The sequence below is a fragment of the Linderina pennispora genome, assembly GCF_002104995.1.
Source record: "Linderina pennispora strain ATCC 12442 chromosome Unknown DL89scaffold_12, whole genome shotgun sequence".
Taxonomy (NCBI): Eukaryota; Fungi; Kickxellomycota; class Kickxellomycetes; order Kickxellales; family Kickxellaceae; genus Linderina; species Linderina pennispora.
The window spans coordinates 348,781-365,309 of NW_024468260.1; the positions used below are offsets into that span (position 1 = coordinate 348,781).

The 16,529-nt window shown below is 56.0% G+C and overlaps 8 protein-coding genes across 8 annotated transcripts; 6 read left to right on the forward strand and 2 right to left on the reverse strand.

The window, feature by feature from the left end:
* Positions 1 to 54: 54 nt before the first annotated feature.
* On the forward strand, positions 55 to 2,248 carry DL89DRAFT_269340 (uncharacterized protein). Its single transcript, XM_040888260.1, has 3 exons — positions 55 to 1,720; positions 1,743 to 1,937; positions 1,999 to 2,248. Exons 1-3 carry the CDS (start codon positions 263 to 265, stop codon positions 2,197 to 2,199), a joined length of 1,854 nt encoding a protein of 617 aa, XP_040741427.1. The 5' UTR covers positions 55 to 262; the 3' UTR covers positions 2,200 to 2,248.
* Positions 2,249 to 2,797: 549 nt separating this feature from the next.
* Positions 2,798 to 3,807, forward strand: DL89DRAFT_294695 (uncharacterized protein; the record flags this gene model as incomplete). The annotated part of the gene is made up of 4 exons (XM_040890550.1): positions 2,798 to 2,847; positions 2,893 to 3,262; positions 3,288 to 3,458; positions 3,493 to 3,807. 4 exons carry the CDS (start codon positions 2,798 to 2,800, stop codon positions 3,805 to 3,807), a joined length of 906 nt encoding a protein of 301 aa, XP_040741428.1.
* A 189-nt stretch (positions 3,808 to 3,996) lies between these two features.
* Positions 3,997 to 4,660, reverse strand: DL89DRAFT_294696 (uncharacterized protein; the record flags this gene model as incomplete). The annotated part of the gene is made up of 2 exons (XM_040890551.1): positions 3,997 to 4,489; positions 4,587 to 4,660. 2 exons carry the CDS (start codon positions 4,658 to 4,660, stop codon positions 3,997 to 3,999), a joined length of 567 nt encoding a protein of 188 aa, XP_040741429.1.
* A 403-nt stretch (positions 4,661 to 5,063) lies between these two features.
* On the reverse strand, positions 5,064 to 6,569 carry DL89DRAFT_294697 (NMD3-domain-containing protein; the record flags this gene model as incomplete). Its single annotated transcript, XM_040890552.1, has 4 exons — positions 5,064 to 5,537; positions 5,572 to 6,246; positions 6,305 to 6,520; positions 6,561 to 6,569. The coding sequence occupies 4 exons, from the start codon at positions 6,567 to 6,569 to the stop codon at positions 5,064 to 5,066; spliced, it is 1,374 nt and encodes a 457-aa protein (XP_040741430.1).
* A 964-nt stretch (positions 6,570 to 7,533) lies between these two features.
* On the forward strand, positions 7,534 to 9,794 carry DL89DRAFT_269343 (uncharacterized protein). Its single transcript, XM_040888261.1, is given in 10 exon segments — positions 7,534 to 7,735; positions 7,803 to 7,868; positions 7,888 to 7,971; positions 8,009 to 8,106; positions 8,132 to 8,162; positions 8,185 to 8,232; positions 8,265 to 8,507; positions 8,530 to 8,756; positions 8,785 to 8,888; positions 8,957 to 9,794. 10 exon segments carry the CDS (start codon positions 7,619 to 7,621, stop codon positions 9,529 to 9,531), a joined length of 1,593 nt encoding a protein of 530 aa, XP_040741431.1. The 5' UTR covers positions 7,534 to 7,618; the 3' UTR covers positions 9,532 to 9,794.
* An 11-nt stretch (positions 9,795 to 9,805) lies between these two features.
* Positions 9,806 to 11,266, forward strand: DL89DRAFT_278895 (Saccharopine dehydrogenase; the record flags this gene model as incomplete). The annotated part of the gene is made up of 3 exons (XM_040889536.1): positions 9,806 to 9,837; positions 9,920 to 10,782; positions 10,827 to 11,266. The coding sequence occupies exons 1-3, from the start codon at positions 9,827 to 9,829 to the stop codon at positions 11,264 to 11,266; spliced, it is 1,314 nt and encodes a 437-aa protein (XP_040741432.1). The 5' UTR covers positions 9,806 to 9,826.
* On the forward strand, positions 11,049 to 12,676 carry DL89DRAFT_46454 (DUF974-domain-containing protein). Its single transcript, XM_040891702.1, has one exon. The coding sequence runs from the start codon at positions 11,363 to 11,365 to the stop codon at positions 12,581 to 12,583; it is 1,221 nt and encodes a 406-aa protein (XP_040741433.1). The 5' UTR covers positions 11,049 to 11,362; the 3' UTR covers positions 12,584 to 12,676.
* Position 12,677: 1 nt separating this feature from the next.
* On the forward strand, positions 12,678 to 15,663 carry DL89DRAFT_46373 (uncharacterized protein). Its single transcript, XM_040891700.1, has 2 exons — positions 12,678 to 13,462; positions 15,449 to 15,663. Exons 1-2 carry the CDS (start codon positions 12,771 to 12,773, stop codon positions 15,525 to 15,527), a joined length of 771 nt encoding a protein of 256 aa, XP_040741434.1. The 5' UTR covers positions 12,678 to 12,770; the 3' UTR covers positions 15,528 to 15,663.
* Positions 15,664 to 16,529: the final 866 nt, after the last annotated feature.

The window sequence follows — 16,529 nt, forward strand, 5'->3', positions numbered from 1 at the left end:
TTTCGCTTTTTTGAATTCCAGTCGTCCTTCTCTTTCGCGTCTTTTTATTTCCACTCTTTCACGTTTAATTGAGCAATCCTTTTTGGGTCCATTTGGAAATGTCACTGCAACGGAAGAATGTCGCCTATTTCTACGACCGTACGTATCTATTTTTATAGCCAGGCAGCGCGAGTTAGTACATGCATTTTCTGATATGCTATGTATGCTATGTTGATCTTATATAGCCGATGTCGGAAACTTCCACTACGGGCCGGGCCACCCGATGAAGCCGCACCGCATCCGCATGACACACAACCTGGTGATCAGCTACGAGCTGTACAAGAAGATGTCGATATACCGCGCAGCACCCGCAACATGCCAAGAGATGACACAGTTCCATTCGGATGACTACGTCGACTTTCTGAACCGCGTAACACCCGAGAACGCGTCCTCCTTCCAGCGCGAGCTGGCGAGGTACAACTTTGAAGACGACTGCCCAGTATTCGACGGCATGTTTGATTTATTTTCGCTCTCGGCAGGTAGCTCGATGGAGGGTGCTGCGCGTCTGAACCGTGGCCTGTCAGACATCTGCATCAACTGGTCCGGTGGTCTGCACCATGCGAAAAAGTGCGAGGCGTCGGGCTTCTGCTACATCAACGATATTGTCCTGGCCATACTCGAGCTGCTGCGGCACCACCAGCGCGTGCTGTACATTGATATTGACGTGCACCACGGCGACGGCGTCGAAGAGGCGTTCTATACGACCGACCGTGTCATGACGTGCTCATTCCACAAGTACGGAGAGTTCTTCCCAGGTACTGGCGATCTGCGTGATATTGGCGAAGGCAAGGGCAAATACTATGCTGTCAATTTCCCGCTGCGCGACGGCATTGATGATGTCAGCTACCAGTCGGTGTTCAAGCCTGTGATCCAGCACATCATGGATTGGTACCAGCCCAACGCCGTGGTCCTGCAGTGTGGCACAGACTCGCTGGCTGGCGACAAGCTTGGGTGCTTCAACCTCAGCATGGACGGCCATGCCGAGTGCGTGCGCTTTGTCAAGAACTTCAACCTGCCGACGCTAGTACTGGGTGGTGGAGGCTACACAATCCGCAACGTCAGCCGGGTGTGGGCGTATGAGACCGGTATCCTGGTCGGCTCCGAGATGGATCGCAAGCTGCCCATGAACGACTACATGGACTATTATGCGCCCGAGTACTCGCTCAATGTCCCTGCATACAATGTCGAGAACTGCAACAGCGCAGAATACCTGGAGCGCATGACGAACCAGGTCATCCAAAACCTCGAGCGCACAAAATTCGTGCCCAGCGTGCAGGTCCAGGATGTCCCGCGCGACGTCGACAACGACATACACGATGAGGATGCGCTTGACCCCGAGGAGCGCATGCCGGAGCCTGTACGCGACCAGCACGTCGTGCCCGATACAGAGATGTACGATGCCGATGCCATGGGCTTGAAGGACGAGACACGCGACGGCACCAAAGTCATCAATGAGGAGATCCACGATAAGGATGACGTCGAGATGGAAGACGTTACCAATGGTGCAAACAAAGCGACTGCAGAGAGTAGCATTGTGGATGCTGATGAGCAGCCGAGCAAGGGGGCCAGCAAGGAGGACGCCATGGATGTCGATGGCGCCGAAGTCGTACCAGAAACTGCAGTCAAGGAGGAAGCCGCACCAGTGGTGCCTGCGAAAGGAGATGAGGGGAAGGAGAAGGCTGTGGACAGATCAGCCGGTGAAGGAAGAAGAAACTGTTGCTGTCAAGGTTGAAAAGGATGCAGCCCCTGCGCCTGCCACAGCTGAACCACTGGCTGACAAACAGCCTGCTGCAGCGGAGCCAGTGGAAGCTGGGAAGGAAACCGCCGCTGCTGCCGCTCCAGTCGCTGAAACCCCCAATGTGAAGGCACAGTCTAAGACAAAGGAGACAGAAGAAGTTGTCGAGGCTACCGCAACGACACAGCCCAAGTCCCCCACACCTGAACCCGCTGCTTCCAAAGCCAGAGCCGCCAGCAGCTCAGATTACTACCATCACATCACCCCAGGCACCGGCTGAGACACAAAGCCTGGCAGCGGAGACGCCGAAGCTACCAGCGGAGACACCGAGGCTGCCGGCGATCGCGCAGGTCGCCGAGAAGGAGGAAGGCGAGGCAACCGAGGATGATGACGATGACGAGGAGGGCGAGATCAAGGACTCGTAGCAGTTCTTTTTGTTTTGATAATTTCAATCGATTCCCAAACATGGAAGGCATAGCCGAAGAAACACCGGTGGTAATGCTGTGACTGGGATTGCAGACCAGCCACCTCAATACGATATGCAGCGGGGCGTACGCAGTACTTGCCAATAGAGGGTGACATGGGGCGCATGCCGTGGAGTCTTGCGCAAGTAGCAACTAGCCTAGACGAATGCGAACGCTGTGGTTTCCGCCTTCCAGACTACATCAGTAGGCACTTTTACAAATGCTGGATGGCGGCGGTTGGGAGAATGGGTGTCTGCTGGCTACCAAGGCACGGTGAATACATTTCTCTTCTACCAACTGTCTAGCGCTACATTGATGTCTATATAATTCCAGCTGTATACCTGCATTTGCTCCGCCTCGTATTTGTTTTCCATTTCAATAACCTAGAGGGACTAAATTTCTCAGCAACAGGTGGCTTGGGGCAAAGAACTTACCAACACAGCCGTTGAGTGAACCGCTATAGACAATTAGAAGCCACCGTGCCTTCGACAACCGACCTCACCTTGCCACTAGCTACCGACTGTGCGAACTTTTTCTATTTCAACCCTGCAAAGCAGCCATGCCGACCATGGGCAACGACTTTGGAACCATCCTGACCCACGGCTGGCCGTATCTCTACTCTTTACTCCTGTTTTACATAGCGACGAGCTACAGCGAGGTGCACCGTCACGATTTCTTTGTCTTTTCATCCGCCATTTCCATGTTCGTCAAATGGCTGTTCTCGCTGGCTAGCCAGCTCAACATGTCGCCCCACATCACCACCCCCACAAACCTGCTGCCGTTCGGCTGCATTTACAACGCCATGATGACACCCTACACGCCCTTCGTGGGAATTCTCGCCTATAACGCCGGTGTGTGGTTCTGGGACAGGGCAAACAAGCAGCAGCTGGGGGAGGCGAAGAAGAACGACGACTCGCGCAGTAACGCGCCGCGCACGTCGACTGCTGTCCGCAACGTTGTTGTCGCGCATAACCTGGCTTTGGCAGTATACTCAATTTGGACGTTCATTGACTTTATGCCAGCAGTAGTTAAAAGCGTGCAGACGCAAGGATTCAGGACCGCCTACTGCGATCGCCAACTGGACGCTGTGGAACAGCAAGCTCCTGATGCACGGGTACCTGTTCTACCTGTCAAAGTACTACGAGTTTGTCGACACCTTCATTATCCTGTACAAGGGCCGGTCGCCCGGTCGTCTCCAGACATTCCACCACTCGGGCGCTGTGCTGATTATGTGGCTTCGGCAACTATGTGCAGTCGGCGTACCTGGCGTTCTTTGTGTTTGAGAACAGCATCATCCACAGCCTGATGTACACGTATTATACGCTGACCGCCATGGGATACAAGCCGCCTGGGAAGCAGTGGCTGACGCGTATGCAGATCGCACAGTTCTATATTGGGCTGACTGCTGGCTTTGTGTACATGGGCATACCTGCGTGCCAGACTTCGGAGCAGCGGGTATTCATCTACCTGTTCATCCCGTATATTCTGGAGCTCATCAGGCTGTTCAACGCGTTTGCTCGCAAAGCATACGGCGGACCCGGGCCACAGCCAGTCGAAAAGGCAAGCTAGCAGACAGGGCGTGCGCACCCACCCCGGCCCGAATATCTTTTTTCCACATACCACCAATACACAGCTTTTAAAATGACCACGCAGGACGCTGAAAGGGCAGACGATATATAAAGTTGCGACAACGACAGAAAAAAGCGGAGGGAAAATGGCGCCTAGCGGGCTGGAAAAATCACGCGACGTGTTTGATGTTTACTCTTCGTCCTCTTCATCGTCGACCTCATCCTCGTCGACAATCTCCTCCTCAACAATCTCCTCATCCTCATCCTCATCCTCCTCATCTTCATCCTCGTCGTAGCTGACGCCAGTCCTCTGGCGTGTTCTTGTCGAGGGGCCCTCCTCATCCTCGTCGCCATCAACCTCGCTCAGCCTGCGCTTGCTATTGGCAGCGCGCAGGTTGTAGGTGGCCGAGCCGCCACGGGGCTTGTCAGCATCGCTGGCGTAGTCCTCCTCGTCCTCCTCCTCAATCTCGTCCTCGTCGTCAATGCCCGACTCGTACTCGTCACCAAAATCAGACTCAATGTCAGCCTCGTCGTCCTCGGGGTCTGCCTCCTCCTCGGCCACCTCGCCCGACAGGGTCCGGCCGGTGCCAGGGAACCTATCGCCGTTCCGCTTGGCGGCGCCCTTGATGGAGACCTCGGCCGGCTCATCGTGCTCCTCATAGTCGGAGGTATCCTCGACGAGGCTAGCAGAGAAAAATGGGAGTGATTTTAGATAATAAGCTCCAGAGATAAAAAAAAAGGCACATAATTAATAACCATGGTTGTATTGCCTCGTCCTACCTCGGGTCCGCGGCTTCTCCAGCGTGCTTCTCGATGGCCTCAACACGCTCCTGATGCTCGGCTTCGACAGTCATTGTGTACTGGATAGTATCGGTCAACCAAAGAGATGTATAAAAATGTAAAGAGTGGGAAAATGGGTGGTGGAATAAAAAACGATGGAGCTGCTGGAGGGGAGGGGCGAGGGGAGGGGCGAGCAAGGCTTACGAAGCGCCAGAAAAAAGAACCGTGCCGACCCAGAGAAAGGCGAGCAATTTGCCAATTCCTCCTGATTGACTAGCTTCGATGAAACTAAATTTGAACTGGTCACGTTTCGTGGGACCACTTGGCCTGCATAAAGGCCCCGTCAGAAAGCACCGTTTGGGACTGGCAGGCCCGCGCGTCGTCGCGATTGCCCAATAAGCGGCGCTGAAAAGGACCGATTCAAGGGGTGACTCAAATGTATGATCAACACGGTAAAACACAAGATCACGCAACAAGCTAGGCCTCCATGTCCACGTCGTCGTCTGTGATCTTGAGGTCGTCCAGCAGCTCCTCAAGGGGCACCTCGGGCGCGTCCTCGTCGTCCTCGTCGTCCATCTCGCCGGTGTTGCGGCCAGGCACAGCGCTGGTGTCCTTGTACAGGTTGATGCTCTGGCGCAGCTCGGGGTCCTCCTCGAGGTCGCGCAGGAAGGTCTCGAAGTCGGCCTCGAGCTTCTCCTGATCCTGCTTCTTGGGCGCCAAGTCGCCCTCGTCCTTGGACAGCGACTTGAGCTTCCAGGGACGCACCTTGCGCTTGCGGCGGCGCTCCGGATAGCTCTTCTTGACCAGCACCACGCTGGGCATGTCCTCCGTGTTCAGCTTGTCGAAGCTCGGGTTGTTGATGTTGGCCGTCAGCAGATCGTAGCCAAGCACGGTGTCACCAAAGTTCAGCAGGTTGCCAAGGTGCGAGCGCACAATAATGACATCGTCGTTCTTGCCCACATCCGGCCATGCGCTGGACCGTGACATCGGCTAGCGCAAAGCGGCCAACGCGCGGGCCAAGCAGGTCGACGTCGACGACGTAGAACTCCTTGAGATCGCGCACGGCGCTGACCGTGTCAATGCCCTCGTGGCGCCAGAACACGGTTCCCGAGATATCGGCCTGCTGCAGGGTCTTTGGGTCGATAACATGGATGGTGTTGCCGACGCGCGTGCACAGCACCAGCGGCGCAATGTGGCCGAGCGAGTTGGCCACCTTCTTGGGCATCGCCACCAGGTCGTCCTTGCAGATCGGGATGATCTCGACCGAGTAGGTAAACTTGTAGTTGGACGTGCTTGTGTGCACGTCGCTCGAAATCAGCTGCTCGGATGTCTTGGACCGGGTCGGCACCATGCTGGCCAGGAACTCAACCATCTTGATTGCGTGCGCACGCTGCGCGAAATGGAAGTCCAGGCCGCCCTTGACCTCCTTGATATTGATCGTGTCGTGGGCAGCGTTGTGCTTGAGGATCAGCTGCTCCAGGTAGAAGAACGTGCGCTGGTGGTCGACCTTTTGCCGCACCTGCACCATGGCCTTCCATGTGTTCTGCGCCATCACCCGCATGCAGTCGGGACACATCATTGACGACACCACAAACTCCACCTCAAACGCCTGCTGCAGGATCGTCGCCGTGAACACCTCCTTCTGGATCGTCAGCTTGACCTTTGATGCGTCGCGAATGCGGCTCAGTCCAGATGAACCCGGCGTCAATCAGCCGCACCTTTCCGAGGCCCTTCAGTTTCTTCAGACACAACGCCAGCAGCTCGCGGCTCTCGAGATCACACACCACCCATGACGCTGGCGGCTGCAGGTACCGCTCGCAGTTCTTGCACCAGTGGATTGTTGCGTGCTTGGGAATTCCCTCGGTGATATCTACGATCGAGCGCACGCAGTTCACGCACATGTTTGCCGGGTTTGGCGGGATCGCTGTACCGCACTCAGCAGCACAGAATGAGCTGCTCTCTTGTCTGTGGGACGTACTCCATTAGTTCTTGGTTAGTGAAAGAAAGTGAGTTCTAATATTGCAAAGGAGAGGGTGAAGGTGAAGGAACTGTGAGACTAGGACAGAACGCTGGTTTGTCAGCAATTGCGGTCGTGGCCGCAGAGGAAAGAAAGAAAAAAAAAAGCTAACCGCAGGATATGATCACTCGATTCGATCATTTGGCATATTAATTCGATTTATTCAGCGAGATTAAAACTCGCTGCCAGTTTTTGTAACGGCTGCTGCATAAACTGTGATTACATGTACATAGACATTGACCACCCTCGACTATTTGTCACTACAGCCGAATTGTTTGGACCATACAAAACTCGCAAAGATGTACCAAGAACTCCAAAGTGTGCGCTGTCAGCAGTGCATTGAGCCTTGTTCTGAGCAGACACTTCATGTTTTCATTTCGGAAGCAGTGCGCAATGTTTTCGGAAATAGCGACAAAGGGGAGATTATATCAAGACATTAATGGGTGGAGAGGACGACAAGTGAACGGAAACTGGTCAATGGCATTGCGAGTATATTGAGTTTCGGGTAACCGCAATAGCGCAATAAAAACACTCCAAACCCACTCCACACATGTCAATAGACGAAGAGGAAAATAAAGGACTGCATGGCGATAGACTGGTGACAAAGAGTGGCGATTGATTGGCATACTTGGATAGTATAGTGTTGTGCTAATTTCCATTATCTGTTGTTTTTGTTGAATTTCAGGAAGCCGCGTGAAGCACATTCAAAAGCCTGTTTACACCTGCAGCCTGCTCAAGCGATGAGTGGCCAAATAGATGTTCTGGGTGATTTTGCAAGAGAATTGTAAACAACACACGCGACGTAGTTTCCCCCCTTGTCGGGCCAGTGTCGGCGGATGCAGCCCATTATTTTTTGGGCCCACGGGTGGTGGCAGACAAAAGTAAAGGATTCACCTCAGCCATTCCTTTTTTTCTTCCTCCTCCTTACCTCTTTTTGCAACGAATATCCACTACTATATTGTATTATTTTTAACTTTCTCCACACTAGATTATTAATTACCATATATAGCATATCATGGGTAAAGCACTCCGACGCGGATCCAACCAGGCAGTGCGCAAAACCGATATCCGCGTTGTCCCCAACACATCGGCTGGGGCAGCAGTAAAGCCCACATTCACAGCGGCATCCAGCGTGGGCAGCGGCGACACACATGACCTGTGCTACCAGCGGACTGACGGCCTGGCTGCATATGGTTGAGAACTACCACGAATACTTCACCAGCATGTGCGCGGCCGAGCTCGACCTGGCAACAGTGTATGCGCGGGTCGGGGACATTCTGCAAGGTGCCATTGCACGAGCACTCATTAATGAAGCCCAATGGCATAGCCGATATGTCGAAGCGGCTAAAGACATTGCAGCAAGGGATGGTGGAAACACACTGTGGGATCTCGACGGCACATGAAGGGAGCGGTTAAAGGGCTGGAGGATATGCGCGGCTTGGTGAAGCAGCGCATGAATAAATACGCCGGGGCAGTAGGCGGCGTGCACCGGGAGCTGGACGAGTGTCCGGGTGAGCATCAAGCAGAGGCTGGCGTTACTACAGGCGACGCTGGACGCGGTTCGAGGTGGATATGAGGCAGGAGGTGGCCAAGGACCCGTTTATTGTGCGGCTGGAGATCGAGGCCTTGGTGCGTAAGCGGACGTGAGCTTGAGCAGAAAGCTCAATGAGCTGGTAATGGCCGAGCAGGCGCGTATTCGTGACCTTGAGCCCCAGCTGATCGAACGGCTCAAGGTGATTGTGGGCGGATACATGGAGCTATTGGGATCCAGCGGCAGGCAGCTACGGCAGACGGCCAAGGCCGGCGCCAAGGCCAACGTCCTTCTTGACGAGTGTGCCGAATGGGCGTATTTCGCAGAGACATTCCAGGCAGTGCTGGCCACCGAGCAGAGGGGTGGCAGGCGAGTACACGTATGGCGACAGTGAGTGGATCAAGGTGCAGCGCGAGGGCGTGGTAGCGCTGAAGGAGCAAGGGCCAATGTTCCGCAGCACATGGCAGAGCAAATACTGCGTGCTGACTGCGCGCGGGTACTTCCATGTGTTCCGCTCGCAGGGCGACGTGGCCAAATGCGCACCCGAAACATCGGTGTTCCTGCCCACGGCCCAGGTATCGCTGGTCCGTGCGGGCACCCTGCAGATCCGCAGCGGCAGCAAGTTCAGCGGCAGCCGGCTGATCCTGCAGGACGGGTCGGACTTCGCTAGAGCTCTGGCGGACGCTGATGCAGCGTGCGCGGTCCCGGAACCCCGCTGGCATGGCGACGCCCGAGTCCAGCGAGGACGAGATGCGTCCCAGAGCCAACACAGGCGCCAACAGATGGCATGAAGCCGACTGCCTAGCAACAAGCGGCTGACAGCTGGCACGCAGAACCTGTATATGCTTCCGCTGGAAAACACCCCAGCGTGCTCGCTCGACGCGCCGATCCGCCGGCCATTCTCGTGCATTTCGCCAATGGTCAATATCAGCGAGCTGAGCTTTGAGGCCAACTCGCCGGGCATTTCCGACTTCCCGGTGCCCTCGCCGCGTCTTAGCATCCATACCAAAGACGGCATGGAGCACCACCGCACGGAGTCGAGCGATGGGTCGCTGGTGTGGCAGGGCAGAGGATCGATTGTGCCGCTGCAGGCGACTGCGTACGGTGACGGGTGGCCGGTGGATCTGCCAGAGGCTGCGCGGTCGTTGGTGCATAGTGAGCGCCTTGACCCGGCGCTGATGGACCCGCACAATCCGTACCTGGGCGACTTGTTTGCCAAGAGCACGCGGGTGTCGTCGGTGGGCTGCCAGAACAAGGGGTGGCGAAGCAGTGTGCAGAAGACCGCGCGCGTGGCCTCGCAGCCCGTGGTGGGCGCTACGTCACCGCCACTGCCGGTGCGCATGCTAGGACCATGCGTGTCGCGGGACTGCATCGACGAGTGCGAGGAAGAGGGCTAATTGGACCGCATAGGATTTATTAGCTCGTTGTGACTCACAGCTCCCTGCCCCCTTGGACCAAGCCGTAATGCTGGCAGCAGAGCCAGAATGGCTGAGATTGTCCCCCGACCAGGCTGTTTATTGCCTGTGACGGATACACGTTTTCCCACATCGCATTTTTTTTCTTTTAGCGGGCAGCTATAAAACGAGCGAGAATGGTCCCGCTCGATCGCAAGCTCCCCATTTTGTGAATTCCTTATCCTTTTCCCTTTTCGTTACTTGACTACCACTTTTAAAAAGAAAAAACTAGGAAACCATGGCTGAGAAGTAAGCGTCCCTCCCAAGATCCCAAACCGGCGCGGATCTCTAATTTACACTTGTGTAACTAACCAGCGCTGCTGTCCCTTAGGAACATCCTCCTGCTGGGCTCCGGATTCGTGGCCGAGCCGTGCCTCGAGTACCTGCTGCGCAGCGGCAACAACAAGGTGACGGTGGCCTGCCGTCGTCTGGCCAAGGCTGAGGAGCTGACTGCCAAGTACTCGAACACCACGCCGATCAGCCTTGACGTCGAGGATGATGCGGCTCTGGAGCAGGCGGTTGCCGCACACGACCTAACGATCAGCTTGATCCCGTACACTCAGCACGCACGGGTGATGAAGGCGGCGATCAAGGCCAAGAAGCACGTGGTGACGACCAGCTACATCTCGCCGGCCATGGAGGAGCTGGACGCAGCGGCCCGGGAGGCGGGCGTGATCTGCATGAACGAGATCGGGCTTGACCCGGGAATCGACCACCTGTATGCGCTCAAGATCATCAACGAGGTGCAGGAGCAGGGCGGCAAGATCACCTCGTTCGAGTCGTTCTGCGGCGGTCTGCCGGCGCCCGAGGACTCGAACAACCCGCTCGGCTACAAGTTCTCGTGGTCGGCGCGCGGGGTGCTTCTGGCGCTGCGCAATAACGCGCGGTACTGGCAGGACGGCAAACTGGTGGAGATTAACGGCAAGGATCTGATGGACTCGGCCCGGCCAATCTACATTTACCCGGCCTTTGCTGTGGTCGGCTACGGCAACCGCGACTCGAGCCACTACCGCCAGCGCTACAACATCCCCGAGGCCGAGACGTGTGTGCGCGGCACTCTGCGGTACCAGGGCTTCCCTGAGTTTGCCAAGACCCTGGTGAACATGGGGTTCCTGGACGACGCCCCGCAGGAGTTCCTGAGCGCATCCAGCTCGGAGCCGCTGCCGTGGAACAAGGTCACCCAGCAGCTGCTGGGTTCGGCGTCCGACAGCCAGGACGCGCTGCTCGCTGCTATCGAGGACCAAGATCGACACACAGGATGCCTGAGGCCCGTCGCCGCGTCATCCATGGCATCAAGTGGCTCGGAATCACCTCGGCCGATGTCGCTGCTAGCCGCCGCGGCACGTACCTGGATGTCCTGTGCGCGCGTCTGGAGGACCTGATGATGTATGGGGAGGGCGAGCGCGACATGATCCTGCTGCAGCACAAGTTTGAGGTCGAGAACAAGGACGGCTCGCACAACACCCGCACGTCGGTGACGCTGATGTACGGCGAGCCCAACGGCTTCACAGCCATGGCCAAGACTGTCGGCGTGCCGTGCGGCATTGCCACGCAGCTGATCCTTGACGGCAAGATCACCAAGACCGGCGTCATTGCGCCCATGACCAAGGACGTCTACGAGCCCATCATGCACATTCTGCCATCCGAGGGCATCAACGCTGTCGAGCAAACTCTCTAAAAACAAATAGCAGCCTCTTGTCAAGCCCGACAAAATATACAGGTTTTCTCTTTTCTGAATTTTGAATTCTTGTATACTAGCTTTCCCTTGCTCACAATGGCGGCGCTGATGCGAGAGACACATCCGCTGACGCTAAAAGTAATGCGTCTGTCGCGGCCACAGCTGTCGCTAGCAAAGCAGCTGCCAGTAGACAGCGGTTCGGTAGTTGCAGCAGCGCTGAGCGAGTACACGCAGAACCACCCGACCGACAGCGGCAATGTGCTCAGCACCCAGCCGTTCAACACGGCTGAGCAGCCGTTGGACAACTTCCCTGTGACAGAGACACTGGTTCTGCCCAAGTCGTTCGGGACAATGTACCTGGGCGAGACCTTCAGCGCCCACCTCTGCGTCTGCAACGAGAGCACATTGAGTGTGCGTGACGTCTCGGTGCGCGTCGCCATGCAAACGCAGACGCACCAGCAGCAGCCGTTCATTCTGCACAATAACGCCCTGGGCGCACTGGCTACAGCCCAGGCCGGCAACATCCAGGTCGCGCATGAGATCAAGGAGCTGGGCACGCATATTCTGGCCTGCGCAATCACGTATCTGTCGGCGCAGGGCGAGCGCAAGACCCTGCAAAAGTCGTTCAAGTTCCAGGTCGCCAACCCGCTGATTGTCAAGACCAAGGTGAATCACCTCAACGCCGATGTCCTGCTCGAGGTCCAGGTGCAGAATGCCACCCAGGCCACCATGGCCTTGGAGCGCCTGAGGTTCGATCCCGCCGAGGTCTTCACTATGGAGGATTTGAGCGCCCCCGGAAATGCCTTCCTGCAGGCCGGCGATATTCGCCAGCACCTGTACCGGCTACGGCCCAAGCCCGCTGGGTCGCTGGAGGAGGAGCGGGCGGTGCGGTATGCAGCGGCGCTGGGCAAGCTCGACATTCTGTGGCGCGGCGCCTTTGGCAGCGTCGGCCGTCTGCAGACCAGCCAGCTTGTGCGCAAGTCCCCCGGAATGTTCCCCATTGACATTGCCAGGGCCACGGTCTCTGAGCATGTCCGCATCGAGGCGCCGTTTACTGTCAATGTTGAACTGCGCAACCTGTCCGAGCACCCGATGGACCTGGTTGTGGCCGTGGGCAGGCAGCCCAATGTCGTCTTGTGCGGCCTGGGCAGGCGGGAGCTCGGGATGGTCGATGTCGGCGAGTCCAAGGAACTTGCACTGCAGTTTGTGCCCTTGCAGGCTGGCGTGCAGAGAGTCGGTATGGTCAGGGTGAAGGATGTGCGAAGCGGTTATACGCGAGACGTGGATCACCTGGTCGACGTGGCTGTATCGAGCTGAGTGATTCATATATACATGCATCTCCTTTTGCCGCAGTCGCAGCCCTGCTAAATCGTTTTGCCGTGAATGACAAGATAGCGCGGATAAGGGAGAAGGGGGCATAAACGCAAGCCCTCGTCCCGTCGTGGGAAGGAGTGTGAGCGCTTCTTCTCTACTCCTCTAGCAGAAAACCTAAATTTCTTTCACAATGGGCACCTTCCGCAACGCTTTGACTGATGCCGACCAAGAATGGATCCGCAAGCAAAAGGTCTTCTTCATGGCATCGGCACCGCTGGCCAAGGACGGCCACGTCAATCTGTCGCCGCGTGGCTACGACTCGCTGCGTGTCCTCAACGCCAACCGCGTCATCCACCTGGACGGTCGCGGCAGCGGCTGCGAGACGATTGCGCATTTGCGCGAGAACAAGCGCATCACTTTGATGCTCTGTGCCTTCGAAGGCTCGCCCAAGATCATGCGTCTGTTTGGCACCGGCAGAGTCTACGAGCCAGGCACGCCCGAGTTTGACACGCTGTTCGAGGAGCACTTTAGCGAGCAGTGGAAGGACCCAGCAAAGTTCAAGTTTGTGCGCTCCATTATTGACGTCCAGGTTGAGATGGTTGGACAGTCGTGCGGATTCGCTGTGCCGTTCATGGACTACAAGGCGGAGCGCGAGACACTGGTCAAGGTTTATGCAGAAAGGTCTGAGGAACTTGCACTGAAACGCCGTATCGAGAACAACACACTCAGCATCGATGGGTTGCCAAGCTACCTCAATGGTACCGACCCTGGCAACACTACCAAGATAAGGCTGATGGCCATGGTGGATGCCGCCGCACCCTGGCTCGGAGGAATTGCACTAGGCGCTGCTGCTGCTGCTGCAGTCTTCAAGAACTACCAGTAGTTTCATGTGTCCCCTTCTCCGCCCTAGCGATGACGATTTGCTGCTTTCGCCTTCGTCAAGGTCTGGAGAATCCTCATTGGCCTTTAGGCCATACCCTGTGCTGGGTTCATCGGCTCTCCACGCCGCATCTGTCTTTATTTTTATTTTTATTTTTTTTGAATATATTTGAAGTATCACCAGTCCCCAAGGATCCTTTATCCCTTCCAAAGCTGTATCTAGTGCTTAGGCGACCAATACTCATAGTACCAAATTATAAATTCCCCAAGGAAATGTTCCCCTGTGCAAGGAACGAAGCCTTCTGAGCATATCGACTAAAGTAGAAACCAGCGAGTATTAGCCCAACATAGATATGCTGCAAGCTGCCCACAACTATCTTATAAACATGCAGCTATCTTTACCTATATACAAGAGGCAGCAGGCGTCTGCCAGCAGCAGCGAACCAGCGCTGAAGCACCTGCGCTGAGCAGGCCATCAAGATGGGAGATGTCCATGATCGCCATTGCACCAACAACCATCCGGCACGTTCAAATGACCGGTTCGCCATGATGCTCTTATCGACATGTCAACCCATACTGACTAGCAGCCGAGCTCGCATCGCGAGCAGAGCAATTCTGGTAGCTATTTATATTGGATGTCATACTACTGGATATGTCTCATGTAGTGACTGATGATCAGATAGACAACGCACTTAACCTGCAGCAGCTAGTCAGTATCGTACATAGCGATATGATGAGGCACTATTTACAAAATGTTGAGCTTACTGTATAACCACTGTAAAGAGAGCCGCAAGCTTACAGGTTGACAGAGAGGAGCAGCCGAGGATCCAACCCAGGAGTCCCAGGCAGGTCATGCAAGACTGGCGCACTCGAGTTGTACGCCCCAGTAGCGGGTACAACGCAGCTGCGTCGCCGATAGTGCTATAAGGTGAAGGAAATCAGTTTAGTAGAAACACGGCCAGTGGCCAGGCAGTCTCTGCGGCTGGAGCTTGAGCCACAGGTGTGGAAGCAGCCCTGAAAATCAGCTACATCTAGAGGGTGCCAGTTTCTCTCTCAGCGGTAAGAGGCCAGGGTTTGCCAGGATACCGGTGGTCTTTGTCGACTAGACGCATATTTTTCAACCATTTGTTGACAGTAAGCATTTCGCCATAACTGATCCCCCGGCATGGAGCCGCGTGGCTCACCCTGCCGCAGTCCCAATAAACAGCTCCTCTATCTAAATCCGGACAGCACAAAGGGGCAACACTTCAACTCTACTCTTCTAGCAGAAAACCTAAATTTCTTTCCACAATGGGCACCTTCCGCAACGCTTTGACTGATGCTGACCAGGAATGGATCCGCAAGCAAAAGGTCTTCTTCATGGCGTCGGCACCGCTAGCCAAGGACGGCCACGTCAATCTGTCGCCGCGTGGCTACGACTCGCTGCGTGTCCTCAACGCCAACCGCGTCATTCCACCTGGACGGTCGCGGCAGCGGCTGCGAGACGATTGCACATCTGCGCGAGAACAAGCGCATCACTTTGATGCTCTGTGCCTTCGAAGGCTCGCCCAAGATCATGCGTCTGTTTGGCACCGGCAGAGTCTACGAGCCAGGCACGCCCGAGTTTGACACGCTGTTCGAGGAGCACTTTAGCGAGCAATGGAAGGACCCAGCAAAGTTCAAGTTTGTGCGCTCCATTATTGACGATCCAGGTTGAGATGGTTGGACAGTCGTGCGGATTCGCTGTGCCGTTCATGGACTACAAGGCGGAACGCGAGACACTGGTCAGGTACTTTGAGAACAAGTCGGATGAGTCGCTACAGAACAAGCGTGTGAGAGATAACACCTGCAGCATCGATGGGTTGCCGAGCTACCTCAATGGTACCGACCCTGGCAACACTACCAAGACTAAGGCTGATGGCCATGCTGGATGCCGCCTGCACCCTGGCTCGGAGGAATTGCACTAGGCGCTGCTGCAGCTAGCTGCAGTCTTCAAGAACTATCAGTAAGTTTCACGTGCCCCCTTCTCCGCCCCCGAGGCAAATTGCGTCTGAACTTGCAGGCGTGCGGTAATAATCCCCAGTGGTGACGATTTTGTTGTTTTTTGGGGGTATGAGAGAGCACAAACACGGGTCGGGGCGTCGCTTTCAGGCGCGCATTCAATCACCCTCTCCTGCGCTTATACAAAAAGGCCCACGTCGTTTTGTTGGCTGTTTGTACGCCAGGCCCCGCAGCTCTACTTCTCTCCTCTGTTCCCTTTTTATCAAATACACCCTTTTTTCATCTTATGCCCCCGACAACGAAGACTGGAAAGCCAGACCCGCAGCACGCTGCCGCGCACAAACACACGCTGAAGCCGTATGTGCAGGCCCAGGTGGTGCACTACAAACCGCGAGTCTCGGTGCTTCGACAAGGAGCTAACGACCGTGAGCTACCACGGCCTGGATCAACTTTGCGCTGCTCTTGCTGTCGGCAACCTTGATCCGCCTGGCCATCGAAAACTACATGAAGTACGGCATCCTTGTCAGCATTCCGGGCGGCGGCGTTGCCCTGATCGACTGGCTGATGACACTACTGGGCATTCACAAGCGTGGCCGTGGCCTTTGTGGCCTGGCTACGTGATCGAGCTCATGGCAATCCCCAGGCCCGGCAAGGGTAGGCGGCAGAAGGGCGACGTGGGCGTGCCCAAGGAGGAGAAGCGCACAGTCGTCTTGCATCTGCTGAACCTGGGTTTTGTACTGGTAGCACCTGGGTGCATTACCTACTTCGGCATCTACCAGCCCGCGCTCGGCACGTTTGTGATGATGTGCTCGTGTATCATGTTCTTGAAGCTGTATTCGTGGGCTGCCACAAACTTTGACCTGCGCCGGGCGTACCGGCTCGGCGACGCCAAGCTCGAAAACGACCCGATGCGCTTTGCCCACATCAAGAACGGCCAGTTCATCGTCGATAGCCAGGCCGACGACGATGAGGACGAGGGCGTCGAGGAGCTTGTCAAGGAGGTCATTCCGATAACGACGCGCGCCAGCTTCTCGCTGAACGCACGTGCGCTGGACGGCATTCACGTGGCCGGCGACGACCGCATCGACGC

Coding starts and splice junctions, on each gene's coding strand:
- DL89DRAFT_269340 (XM_040888260.1), top strand. CDS start 263: ATGAAGCCGCACCGCATCCGCATGACACACAACCTGGTGATCAGCTAC. Junction 1,938..1,998: donor CAAAGGAGACAGAAGAAGTT/GTCGAGGCTACC, acceptor CTGCTTCCAAAG/CCAGAGCCGCCAGCAGCTCA.
- DL89DRAFT_269343 (XM_040888261.1), top strand. CDS start 7,619: ATGGGTAAAGCACTCCGACGCGGATCCAACCAGGCAGTGCGCAAAACC. Junction 8,233..8,264: donor GGCTGGAGATCGAGGCCTTG/GTGCGTAAGCGG, acceptor TTGAGCAGAAAG/CTCAATGAGCTGGTAATGGC. Junction 8,889..8,956: donor GTCCAGCGAGGACGAGATGC/GTCCCAGAGCCA, acceptor AGCGGCTGACAG/CTGGCACGCAGAACCTGTAT.
- DL89DRAFT_46454 (XM_040891702.1), top strand. CDS start 11,363: ATGGCGGCGCTGATGCGAGAGACACATCCGCTGACGCTAAAAGTAATG.
- DL89DRAFT_46373 (XM_040891700.1), top strand. CDS start 12,771: ATGGGCACCTTCCGCAACGCTTTGACTGATGCCGACCAAGAATGGATC. Junction 13,463..15,448: donor GTCTTCAAGAACTACCAGTA/GTTTCATGTGTC, acceptor ACTATCAGTAAG/TTTCACGTGCCCCCTTCTCC.